General features: G+C 45.7%; 1 protein-coding gene across 3 annotated transcripts in view; it reads right to left on the bottom strand.

Annotated features, from left to right (window-relative positions):
* LOC114049713 (atypical kinase COQ8A, mitochondrial-like) overlaps positions 1 to 13,440 on the bottom strand; it is a 76,386-nt gene that overhangs the window by 30,815 nt on the left and 32,131 nt on the right. For all 3 annotated transcript variants that reach the window (XM_027871077.1, XM_027871079.1, XM_027871078.1), the window contains exons 2-4: positions 10,180 to 10,365; positions 3,335 to 3,730; positions 800 to 866 (exon numbers count right to left, since the gene is read on the bottom strand). In XM_027871077.1, the coding sequence (XP_027726878.1) occupies positions 800 to 866; positions 3,335 to 3,730; positions 10,180 to 10,347 (631 nt within the window). In that variant the 5' untranslated portion in view covers positions 10,348 to 10,365. The remainder of the gene's footprint in view (positions 1 to 799; positions 867 to 3,334; positions 3,731 to 10,179; positions 10,366 to 13,440) is intronic.

A 13,440-nucleotide genomic window follows, 5' to 3' on the forward strand; every position in this document is an offset into this window, starting at 1 on the left:
AAAGGCCCTGGATTTGGAGTCACAAGACCTGTATAGAAACCAATGTAAAAATACAGTAAAGGCCCCGGATTTGGAGTCAAAGGATATGGATTCAAGCGCTGGCTCTGCCATTTACTGCTTACTGGCCAGTTCATTTCATTTCTCTCAGACTCAGTTTCCTCACGTGTAAGATAAAGAAAATAATACTTGCAAAATCTACCTTAGAGAAAGCGTATAAAGTGCTTTGCACACAGTAAAGCACTAGAAAAATGTAAGCTATTATGAAGTGAAAGAGTAGGAGAAGGAGACAAAGCACATGTTCTGTGAATACCTGCCACCCTCGAGCACAGGTGTTCATGGTTAATGCTACAGGCATGGTCATGCAATCGCCCAAAGGTCAATCCAAAGCAGAGCTTTGCTCCAGCGGGCATGCGGTGTTCTGCGCCATCTGCTTACCCATTAGAGAACGTTGTCAGAACGGAGGCAGACAGCCAGACGGGGCAACCATTATGGTGAGCATTACCTGGTTCTTCTCTGTGGCCCTCATCCTGGGCGTGGAACCTCCCTATCCTGTCCTCCCGCCCTGGTTACTCAGGCTGCAAGAGCTGCCAACAGCAGTGCCTAGCACATAGTAAGCGCTGAATAAATGTTAACAATGTCCAGCAAACTTGGCCATATTCCAACTAGATAGGCAAGTACACATGCCTTGTGTGTGGGGGCAGGGGGTGCAAGAGGGCAGAGCAGGGTATAGGGAGAGAAGAGGAGAAGGGAAAAGAGAGTGGAAGTCAAGGAGGCAGGAGGACCCACAGGGCCATCTTACCTCCAAAGTTAGCCAGCCTCCCGATCCTCGTGACCGGCACCTTCCGTTCCCGTGCCCGCTCACTTAACTGGAAGGAGGAAAAAGAAACTCATGGAATTGCTGAGTGTGGGCCAAAAGGAAGGTGGGTGAGTGTGGTAACCACCACTGGCTGTAAGGGAGGGAGAGGAACCAACCCCTGGGGACAGGGCTGAGAAAACTCAGTAAGAAGAATTTCTCCTTCAACTAAAAATGGCATATCCTCAGCAGAGGGTATTGGGGCTAAATCCCATGAATATGGAGTGTAAGGACTTGGGACGAGGAGGGGCAAGGCAGTCAAATTCCAGGGGCCTCAGAAATACAGTCCTCCTCCACAGGAATGGCCTAGGCATGCCCAAGCATAGGCCTGTCACGGAGAAGGAGCACCACCAACCAGTAACCAAATGACTCCTGTGGGCAGGGGCAGCCCTAAAGCTAACTACAACTCCTCTCTCTGAGCATACCACAAGACCGAGAAGGTCCAAAATTAACACAGTCCAGTCAACTGTCATTTACCATGAGTCCAAAAGCCAAGGTTCTCCTGGTAGTCTGGCATTTGAGATAATACAGTAGAAAAAATATTGGATCTGGAGTCTTACTACCAATGTGACCCTGGGTAGGTCATTTAGCCTCTCCAGGCCTCAGTTTCCTCATCTGTAAAATGGCTTCCTTGACTGCCTCCACGATATGGTCTTATGATTCTCAGGCAGCAATACCATCACCCCCGCCCCCAACCCTATGAAGCCAGCCAATACCCATGAGCTACAACGTTACTGAAGCTGCCCAGCGCTCTATCCATTTGGCCACCTAGCCATCTCTTTCAAATATGATTTACATAGTGTCTACTATGTACCAGGCAACCATACGAAGTGCTTTATAGATCTCGCCCCATTTGACCTAAGTCACTTTGGCTAGAGGCGCAGCAGCTACTGCCAAGCCAATCCCACTACAGGTCAGCACAGGAGCTTTGGCCTGCTCTGTTTTTGATCTGGGCTGGTTCGCTCCTCATTAGGCAGCCTAGCAGGCCCTCCTCCTGGCCCCCACCCCAACAGAGAACGCTCTACTGATGCCAGACTTAGAAGGAACAGTCAGTTGGGCTTAGCTCACTGCAGCTCAGAATCCCTGAGTTCAAGAGACTTACCAGCCACAGCCTCTCAACACTAGGGATCACAGGCCTACCCTGCCACATTTGGCCTAAAAAGATCAACTTATCAGAGTGTTTGGGGGAAGGGAGGGAGGGACAGGGGAGTGCTTCTGTCCTTTTTTTTTTTTTTGGTGAGGCAATTAGGGTTAAGTGACTTGCCTAAGGTCACACAACTAGTGTCAAATGTCTGAGGTCACATTTGAACTGAGGTCCTTCTGACTCTAGGGCCAGTGCTCTATCAGCTGTGCCACCTAGGTGCCCCCAGGGGGGTGCTTCTCTATGCCCACTCTCTATGGTTAGGAAAGGAAAGAGAATACCTGGAAAGTCTACATCAACACAGCATGAGAGAAACTTACCCACCTGGGTCTGAAGAGAGAGAGGATAGGGAAGAGAATGAGATCTCAAACTTGAGACTTTTTTTTAAAAGAGCTGATCCTGGATCCCCACCCTACACACTAATACCTACACAGCCCACAGATTGCTGTAACACATTCCACCAATATGGTCTGTACTTTTAGGAGTTAAGATCAGATTCATAAGAGGTATCTCTCTATTGATAATGATGACAAAATAATAATAATAGTAACAGCACCACCTTTCTCCAAGAAGAGGTTGAACTGCCTCATGTCACATTTATGCTCATTTTGAGCCAGAGAACTAGGGTTCAAATCCTGGCTCAGCTGCCACCTCCCTAGGTGACCTTGGGCAACTCACCTCCTCTCAGTGGGTCAGTTCTTGCTCTGTAAACTGAACAGACTAGAAGATTTTAAAGGTCCCTTTCAGTTCCAGGCTAAGCTCCATGACTACTAAGCTGATAAGCTAAAAGTCACCTTCCCTCATAAGCCAGAGACACAGAAACAGCTATGAAAGAAAGGTGTGGAAGACTGTAAAGCCACCATGAAAACACACGGGCCACCCCTCCCTTTCTGTCCCATACTGTATACACCTCAGAAATTGCCACAGAAACATAGTACCCAGGCTTTGTCACCTGCTGTACCCTAGGGTAACTAAGGTTACTGCAGCCCATGAAGCGAAATACAAGGCAGAGAGGGGATGGGTCTCCAGAGAAGAAGAGATAAAAACTCTCCTTTCCTCCTATACAGTGGGACTAAAATCGAAGCAGGCTGGCAGCCAAGGCCCCAGCATCCTCCCTTATCTCCCCCCTGCCCTTTCACCACTGAGGAGCTGCCATCCACTAGACCCCTTGATGATTCACACGTTCCAGACAGCACAGGTCTCATACCCCCTAGAGATGCCTGAGAGAGAAGCACCCTCATCTGGAAATGGAAGAGATACCAGACCTTCCACTGTCAGTGGCTCCTCCAATTCTTCACTCCCCCCTCCTCCTAACCCCTGTGATAGGCCCCTTCACATACCATCTGTTTGTGAGGCTTGTTTCCAGCCTGAGCCTTGCTCTGCCGGGCTTTCTCAATATCCTCGGCAGTGAGGCCCCCCACAGAAGACTGGTCCTGGTGGAAAAACCTTCTTTGCATGACCGAGGTTGCAAACGGGTCTCTAGAGTCTCCAAAAAATTTCCCATGGATTTTCGCTGAGGCAGGACCAAAGGACTGGCCTGAAGCCCCTGCTTCCCCAAAAGGTCCACCTGAAGCATAGGCAGGAGCAGGGCCCTCTCTGTGGAACTGGCCAGGAAACGGAGGAGGAGTGGAGGCAGAAAAGTCCGAAGCCCCTTCTGCCTCTGGGCCTGAGAAGTGGAATTCAGAACCTGGATCATCACCGGTATCTGGGTAGCGCTCTTCAGCCTGATCGATACCCTGCCAAAAAAGCAAACCAAGGTTTCAGAGCAGACAAAGAGGAAGACCCAGCAGAATAACAAGTCTCATGAGTATTGGACTGACCACGGCCCAAGAAGCCACCTCATGCAGCGCCCTACCTATGGACAGGACTTCCCATGACTATCCTGGCATTTCTTTCAGAGGCTCTCTCAATTCCCCACCCATTACATATGAGCCAGGGAAACTGAATTCTGGTTCTGGCTCCATCGCAAATCTGCCAGGTGGCCTCAGTCAAACTTTGGAGTCTTCATCTTTAATACCACCAGTCACCCCCCAGACCTCATAGGGTTGTTGTGTGAAGCAGCAGGGCACCTTCTTTGTGGAACACTCTCAGAACACTCCCACTAGGTTTAGCAATTCAAATCAATCTAACAGTCATGTATTACGTGCCTGCTACAAGCAAAGCACTATGAAAGGTGATAGGGATATAAAAAGATGAAAACTAATAGTCTTTACCCTCTAGGACAGCGGTTCTTAACTTCTTTTAAAGGGGGTCATGCACCCCTCCGACAGTCTAGGGACCTCTTCTGAGAAGAATATTTTTTAATGCATATGATAAAAAGACAAAGGATTACAAAGCAAACCAATTATAATAAAATTGTAAAAATATTTTTATAAAAATGAGTTCACAGACCCTAGGTTAGGAACCTCTGGACAACGAGCTACCACCTCCCAAGTGGGATATGATATATATACAAGGAAGTACAAGGTACAGTGTGATTGGAGCAACTCCAACTCGCCCCCACCCCCAAGCAAGTGCTCAAGGAAAATCTGAGGAGGAAGAGAATGATGTCAGTGGGAGGGAGCACAGGAGAAGCAGCATCAGACTTGGGCTATCTAGCATGGATATATTTGATTAGACAGAGGTGAAGATAAGGAAGGAGCAAATTCTAGGCCTGTGTGAACCCAAGAAGACTACAGATGGGAGACCCCCAATAGTGCAGTTTGTCAGGATATGAATGATCGGGAGTAATGTGAAGTAAGGGTGGATCTCTAAGTCAGAGTCAGATTCTGGAGGACCTTAAATATAACAAGAGGTCACACATGACTCTCTCAAGGTCATGTAGCCACTGACCGAGCCAAGAGAGGGTTCCAGATCTCTTGACTTTCAGGCTCATGTTATTCACATTAATTGACCCTTGGTGACCTTGGGCTCTGCTTTCTCATCATACTGTGCCAATCCCCCATCTGCATAATCAGGTTAATCATAGTCACATATGGTCCTTCCAGACTAGCAAATCCTAGGGGAAGAGCAACACTGGGGATGACCAAAACAGAACTCTCAGCTAGCCAGGGAAGAGGAGCATCAGAGGACAAAAAGAAACTTGATTTTGGCATGCATTACATGATTTGGGAAAGGGCAGATTTATTGATCCATCAACTATTCATTAAGTTCCTGGCACAGAGGGGCACTGAACATGTAAAGGGAGGGAAAAAAAAGGAAGCTTCCACCTCATTTTATCCAAGAAGACGACATTCACATATGCATATGAAAATAGAGATAAAATAAAAAACATAATTATTTTGAGGGAGGACACTAGTAGCTGGGGGCAGAAGGGGCTCAGGCAGAAGATGGGATGCCTGTCAACTGAGGAATATCCAAATGAGTTGTGGTATATGATTGTGATGGAATAGTACTGTACTATGAGAAACGAGCTCAAGGATCTCAGAAAAATATGGACAGACTTACATGAAATAATAAAGAGTGAAATGAGCAGAACCAAGAGGACACTGTATACAGTAACAATTTTTTTATTAATTTATATTGATTTATCAACAATCACTTCCACAAGCTTGTGAGTTTTAAATTTTTCCTCTCCCTCTTCCCCTCCCTCCTCAAGATGCCTTGTAATCTGATACAGGCTATACATATACATTCCTATTAAACATATTTTCATATTAGTCATGTAAAGAAGAATTAGAATCAATAGGAGGAACCACAAGAAAGAGGAAAGAAAACAAAACAGAAGAAAAAAAAAAGCAAACAGTGTGCTTCAATCTGCATTCAGACTCCATAGTTCTTTCTCTGGATGTGGATGGCATTTTCCATCACGAGACTTTGGAGATGTCTTAGATCCTTGCATTGTTGAGAAGGGCTAAATCTATCAAAGTTAGTCATCGGAACAGCATGGCTGTTACTGTGTACAACATTCTCCTGGTTCTGCTCACTTCACTCAGCATCAGTCCATACAAGTCTTTCCAGGTTTTTCTGAAGTCCACCTGCTCATCATTTCTTATAGAATTATAGTATTCCATTATACTCATATACCACAATTTGTTCAGTCATTCCCCAACTGATGGGCAACAATATTGTTTTAAGAACAATTTTGAGTAACTAAGTCAATTTGCCTATTATAAATACCCAAATTAACTACTTCCAGAGAAAGAACTGATAAATAGAAGTCTGGATAGAATGATCATATTTTGAAGCCATCGCTAAGGTGGGAGCAGGGTGGGGAGAGGGAAGAAAAAAGGGAAAAAACTTATATGACAGCTTTATTATGTATTTAAAAGGAATAGCAAGTTGTACAAAATAGATTTGCCATTTCATGTACAATCATCTTTTTTTATTCTACTATGTTATGAAAATGCTTGTTTTATTTCTTAAGTTCAGAATAAAAAAAAATTTTTTAAAAAGATGGTGCTTAGGCTAAACTCCAAAGGAAATGAGGGGTTTTAAGAAGTAACATCGAGGGGCAGCTAGATAGTGCAGTAGATAGAGTTCCAGCATTGGAGTCAGGAGGATCTGAGTTCAAATCCACCCTCAGACACTTGATACTTACTAGCTATGTGACCATGGGCAAGTCACTTTACTCCTACTGCCTCACCAAAAAGAAGAAAAAAAAAAGAGGTAGCATTGAACTGGGATGCATTCCAGTCATGGGGAGACAACCTGTTCACAGGCAGGCAGATAAGTGAGGGAATACCGTACAGTGGAATAACATATAATATATAATAATAATAACATATGGAATACTGTATATTACTTCCTTAATATACTCTACAGCTGTTCAGAACTATAAAGTGAACAACAAAATATATTAAGGAGAATAATATAGAGTAAGGCTGGAAAAATAGACGAGTCAAGTTGTGAAGTGTTTGTATTTGAACTTAAAGGTAACAGGGAGCTACTACAGTTTACTGAGGAAGAGAATAACATGATTCATTCTATGTTTTATTTATCTTTCTAATATGTTTCTCTTAGCTTGCATTCCTGAGCAAGTCAGACCATGATTAAATTTTCTAAGAATAAAAGGAAGTAAGTATCTATATAGCACTATTACGTGTCAGCCACAACACTAAGGGTTTTTTACCAATAGTTATCTCATTTGATCCTCACAACACCCCTGGAAAGTAGGTGATGCTATCATTATCCCCATTTTACTGAGGCAGACAGAGGTTAAGGTCACACAGCTAGGCTGGATTTGAACTGAGGTCTTCCGGTTGACCCCCAGGCCCAATGCTCTATCCACTGTGCCACCAGCTGCTTTTACTACTAAACTACTAAATAGGTAATTTACAAATGGGTAACAGACTGGACCACAGTTACTAACCTTTCCAGCTTCCACATGAGAGAGAAGAGTAAGAACAATGTCATACCTGATGAAAAACTAAGGTCCCAGTAGAGAGAAAAGGACTTATCTAAGAGTTCAATTTCTATGACTAGGAAGTCAAAAGCCAATCAGAGGCTACCATGTTAATAAAGTCCAGTATACACTCCTTCAGGGCAAAGCGCCGGGCTTTCTTCAACTCCTGGTGGCCTTCTGTCTCACTCCTCCACAAAAGTGAAGAGACAGACACACCCTCCAGGACATGCCAATGACCCTTCCCTGGTGGCACTTTTGAACCTACGCACTGGTCTTCCTATTTCCATTAAGAATGCTTCATCCAGAGAAGGACAAGGACTGAGAGAGGAAAGAGTGTCCTGGCCATGGACCCTGTGTCTCAGGCCAGTGTGACCCTCTAGAAGGCCTCTCACTTTATAGATGACAAAACAAAGGCCTCTCCTACTGAAGGCACAGAGAGGTGAGATTTAAACCCAGGTCATCTGACTCCAGGCTTGGCACTTGTGAAAGCACTCAGAAGCTTACTAGAGTTGTTTCTTTTACTTGTTGTTGGGGGTGGGGGGTGTTTCTGCTTTTCTCTGACAGAGACCTATGATTCCATTGGTACAGGAATACTCAATGAGCAAACACCCTCTGCCGATGAAGGCTCTCTCTGTTTGGAGTCTGAACACAAGCTTATCAGTATCTTCAGGAGAGAGGCGCTCCCTCCTCTAGGGGGCAGCATCAAGGAGCACACTGGTTAACACTGCCTTTCAAGGCCTGTCCAGGGTACCCTAGAGAAGAGGGGGGGGCGGGGGCCAGGACAGGAGGAGGAACACAAACCACCCAGTTCTCCTTTCTTTGTACAGGCAGTGGGAGATGGTTTCCTTTTATGGGAGAATCTGCTGAGAGCTCGCCCCACTCCATCCTGGCCCCCCTGCCCCTCCTCTTTCCAAGGGAAGGGGGGAAAACTGAAATGCTTTCTCCAGGGAATTCCCTTCTGTCCCTGAATTCTCCCAAAGTCTGACTGATTCACTGTGGAGAGGCTGGGGAGAAAGATGGCCATCGTGCACACAAACCACGTTTCTGTGGGACGTGATGGGCATGAAGAAAGGAAGTGGAGAGAGAGGGCTCAGTTAGGGAGTCAAGACTCCTTGCTTCTCATCTTGGACCTGCCACTGACTCTGTGACACTCTGGCCAAGCCCCTTCCTCTCTTTAGGTCTCCGTTTCCTCCTGTGGAAAATGAGGGGGCTGGACAAGTGACCCATAAAGTCTGTGACTAAAGGACTGTTCCTGACAGGGTAGGGTGCCATAATTCACAAGCAGAACTGGAAGGAGCTGGTACTGGGGAAAGTCAGGGAGAAATAAGGGAATTTCACTATACAAATGACAAACACACTGAAGCTGAAATCATGACCCAGGCATTCTCAAACCTGTGACAAGCTCTGGGCAGCAAACCCCACTTGCTCTCTGCAACATCCATTTTTCACTTGCAACTTTCAGCTTAAAAAAGGCCAAAAAGCTGGAGGAGTTCTGGGCCTTGGCACAAATGGCAAAAATAATAATACCAATAACGTTCCTCCATCTACATCCCCAGCCTGTACCCTGCCTCCCCCTTCAGAAGGAGGGAGAGGGAAAAGTGGGGGAAAGGTTTCTGAAAACCTGCCCGGCTCACAGCCCAGCAGCTAGGAGGAGAAAAGCCAGAGAACACTGGGAAGAGGAGAAAAGCGCTCCCTGGGCTGTGTCACAGAGAATGCTCAGAAGAGGGCTGCCTCTGAATATTACAAAACTGGGACTCAGGCTCCCACTCGAGACTAGACTGTTTCTCTGGAAGCAGTCCTGAAAACTAAATGTAAAATGTATAAAAAGTGTAAAATAGGGGGCAGCTAGGTGAGGCAGTGGATAGAGCACCAGCTCTTGATTCAGGATGACCTGAGTTCAAATCCCACCTCAGACACATAACACTTACTAGCTGTGTGACCCTGGGTAAGTCACTTAACCCCACTGCCTAACCAAAAAAATAAAGTGTAAAATGTAATACAATGAGTCCAGCCCAATTTCAAGGGGCCGAAAGTCAGACCATATGCTTGGCAGGCCCTACAAACAAATGGGAGATGCCCCTCCCCACTTTACAAACACTAACAACCAGCCGTAGGGATGGAATAATTATTCCCTTTGACTGGGAAGTCCTCCCTCTCTCTGGCTGCCATGTTACCTGGGGAGCCTGGGACTCAGACTCTCTGAGCCTCAATATGTTCAACTGAGATCTTGCTTGTGCTGCCGCCCATCTCACAGGATGGCTGTGCTCTGTAGATCTGAGGTGCTATGGAACTGTGAGCTAATGTTATGACCACAAAGGGGAGTCACCACTCCACAGAAAGCTTCAGGATTCAGCTCCTCTAATACATTTAGGAAAGGAGGCAGTGTAGTACAGTAGAAAGAGTCAGAGGACCTGGGTTCAAATTCTGGCTCTACCACTTTGTGAGACCTGCTTAACCTTGGGCAAGGTTCTTAACCTCTCTGGGCCTCAGTTTCCTTATCTGTAAAACCAGAGACTGGCACTAGATGGGTTCTCAGGGTCCTTCTAGCTTTGATAGCCTATGGTTCTAAAACTTTTCCAGAATGCAATCAATGCATTAAGTGAGGTCCTGCCACCCTTTGTAAGAGAGATGAAGCTAAACTAAAGACGGCACAGCCCTTGCTTCAATGAGGGAAGGCCGCTTCTAGGTCCATCCTATCTGAAAGAATGAAAACCAGGACATAGTTTTGGAATCCCTGATCCCACCAAGGGTCTTGGGCCCTAGATTGGTGGTCACCATCCACTTAAGCCACTTTTTCACCCAGCCACCAGAAAGGACATGGAGGAAGATGAGTCAACTTACCTGCATTCTTGCCATAACCAAGCTAAACTGCTCCTCGGCTGTGGTCTGCAGGGCCCTGGCTGCTGTGATAATCTCCCCACCAAAGCCCAGATACTGGAGCTGGGTCTCCAAAACAGCTTGCGTAAGCTTGGCTAAGCCTTTGATCACCATGATGGCGTCCCCCAACATGGTGGATGTCTGTTAAGGCTGGAACAGAGGAAGAACAAATCAGAGAAGAAGCTTCTAAACCACAGAAAGACCATCTATCAGGTCCAAAGCTGGGCAACTCAGATTACTAACATGCCATTCAGACAACCTGACCATCTCTAAGCAGAAGGTGACTAACATTTCAGATGTCCCCTGAAATTAGTTAAGACTTCTCTCCCTTTGGTCCAGATCGGCTGGGAGAAGACATGATAAAAATGTAGGCAGAGCCTTGGGCTGCCTCTGGAATGAATATCCAATAGCCCTAGCAGCTGTAAGGGCAAAGAAGACCATTTTTAGGGCAAAGGTCATCAAGCACAGAAATCCCTGAAGTGTCTGGATGTAGCATCAATACACGTCAGAAGCACCCAGATCAAGGGAACAAGTATTTACTAAGTACCTACTGTGTGTCAGGCACCATGCAACACTCTTTACAAAGATCATTTCATTTGATCCTCACAACCCTGGCAGGTAGGTGATATTATTACCCCCATTTTACAGATGAAGAAACTGTCACAGAAAGCATTTAAGTGACTTGCCCAAGGTCACACAACTAGTAGGTGTCTATTATTTCAACTCAGGTCTTCCTGACTGACTGCAGGCTCAGCGCCACCCAGCTGCCTGGGCAGCCCAACACTGTCTGTGAACTCTTCACATCAACCCATTAACTGAACTAATCCTCTCCCAAAGACAATTTAGAAAACAAAAACCAACCTGATGACTAATTTTGAGATATTCAACGTCTCTTTCCCATGTTATCTACCTCTCCTCTATGGACTGCTACACTCCTCTCTCCCCTCACACATCCCTTCCCCACCATGTCATACTAACAGACAACAGTACATGCCTACACCAGAGGCAGGGTCTGGGCTGAAAGGTCCCTTGGACCACAGCCAAGCAATTGCTGGAAGGCCATATACATGCTCATAAAATTGTTCCAGGCCCATCTTCATCTAAGCAAGAGTGAGGGAATGAAACACTTGAGGGATGGAAGGAGGCATAAGGAGACAATCAGTGAGGAAAGAGTTGCTGTGGAAAACTAAATTCCACAAAGAATACCAAGTACAGTAAGACAGAGGATGGAGAGGGAGGCCTGTCCTCAAGGAGCTTACACTCTAGTCCAAGAGCTAGGCTGTGGCCACATGAAAACAATAACAAAGCAGCACATAAGTTAGCCATCGGGCTGGTAGACAACTGAAACAACAGCTTTACAATTCACAAAGTGCTCTCCCTACCGACAAAGCTGTGAAGTTCAAGTATCATGATTCTTTGTTTATAGATAAGAAAACTGGAAGCTCACAGAGGTTTAAGTGCCCTGCCCGTGCTCTTTCTACTATACAACAAAGCCTTTCATAAAATATTACAGGACAAGGGCTGTTAAGAATGAAGAGGAGGAAGAGGCTGGTCACAGAGAACAGTAGGTCAGCTGAGCCTTGAAGGACAGAGACGATCTAGAAAAGCAGACAGGGCATGGAGACAGGAAGCAGAGAAGTGTTCTGGGGACAGCAGGGGAAAAAAAAAAACCCAGCCTGGCTAGAGAAGAGTCAGGCAACGAGCATTTTTTAAAGCCACAGATAATTATCCAGCAAAGAAGACCAAGGGGGAATGGCCAAACAGTAAAGAGGAGAACCCAAAGAGGGCAGTTACATGGAAACCCAGGGAGGAGACTGTCTAATAAAGGGGAAGGTGAACAGTGCCAAAAGCCCCAGAGGCCAAGGAGGAGGAATACTGACCAAAAGATTTAGCAGTAAGGAGCACCCTAACTTTACAGAGGGAACCATTCTTATAGGTTAGAAAACAGACCAGGGTTCCTTGCGTTCTCCTCCGCTCCCTGATGGGGTTTGGGTTCAGGAAATTACGCTAGGGAGGCTGATTTGAAAGTGGGAGGCCTAGTACAATCAATCAGCTCACAGAGAACAGTGTCTCCTTAGCTTATCAGCACCTCCCCTGCTTGCTGCAGGGGCCTGGAGCTGCTCTGGGACAAATAATTGTACACACTCTGTAGGTATGGTTTTGCCAAGTGCATGATACTCTACCCTGGAGGAGAGAAAGAAGAAAAAAAAGCCCATCTCAACACATTGGCACCACATACCCTTTGGCTCCTCTGGGTCTCCTGGGCTTTTCCTATAGGCAAGGACAGTAAGACCTTCTCCCCAGTTTCTGGGACCAGGAAAAGGTCATGTAATTAAAGCCTGAATCCTCCTGGTGCCATCTCTCAACAATCACCACCACTCCTTCCCTTCTCCCCTTCCCCTGCCCTCAAAGTACAGGTGTCAGAGATGCCTCCAGAATATCTGTTCCAACCTAGCTGCAAAGGTTTTGTGAAAAGACACCACAGGCCAGCTCCAAGTCCTGGCAACCACTCTACCCCACAGCTGCCCCAGGCCTGTCCATAAAGGGCAGTCACTGCAACGCCTGGGTGCCTAGCAACTTACTCTCATTTGGCCAACCAAGTTGGTCTAGAGTAGAGTTTCTTAGCCAAGGGTCTAAAATTTGGACAGAAAAAAGTCACACCTTATTTCAACACAATTTTGTTTTGTTTGTAACCCAATGTATTTTGTTGTATGCATTTAAAAATTATTCTGAGAAGGGATCGGTAGACTTCAGCATTCTCTCTGGGGCTGAGCCTATTCACCTCTAAAACAAGTATATTAGTACCTGCAATAACCCTGGGGTTGTTGTGAGGTAAGCACTCCCTAAGTCCTAAAGCACACTATAAATGTGCATTCCTATTATTAATACTAACTTGATGACAATGACAATAATAATCATTTGTGTGCCACTATCAAGTCACATTGTCTCACCTTGTTTTCTGTTATCTGTCCAATGAAGGGGTTGAATCCCCAAGATTCTTTCTAGCTCCAATGACTATGATTCTAATGAAAGAAAGATTTCTGAAATATCTTGATCAAGTCAAAGCCTCTAGTTTCAGCCTCTTCTTTCACCAAACCTTCACCCAAGGCAACTAACAAGAACAAGTTAAACCTCATTCATCCACCCTCCTACCATTTTGGAATGTGAAATAATTGAAAGTAAATTAATTATACATGGGGAGAGATTTACATACAAATGATATGT

This window comes from Vombatus ursinus, unplaced genomic scaffold, assembly GCF_900497805.2.
Source record: "Vombatus ursinus unplaced genomic scaffold, bare-nosed wombat genome assembly UNPS02014798.1, whole genome shotgun sequence".
NCBI classification, from domain to species: Eukaryota; Metazoa; Chordata; class Mammalia; order Diprotodontia; family Vombatidae; genus Vombatus; species Vombatus ursinus.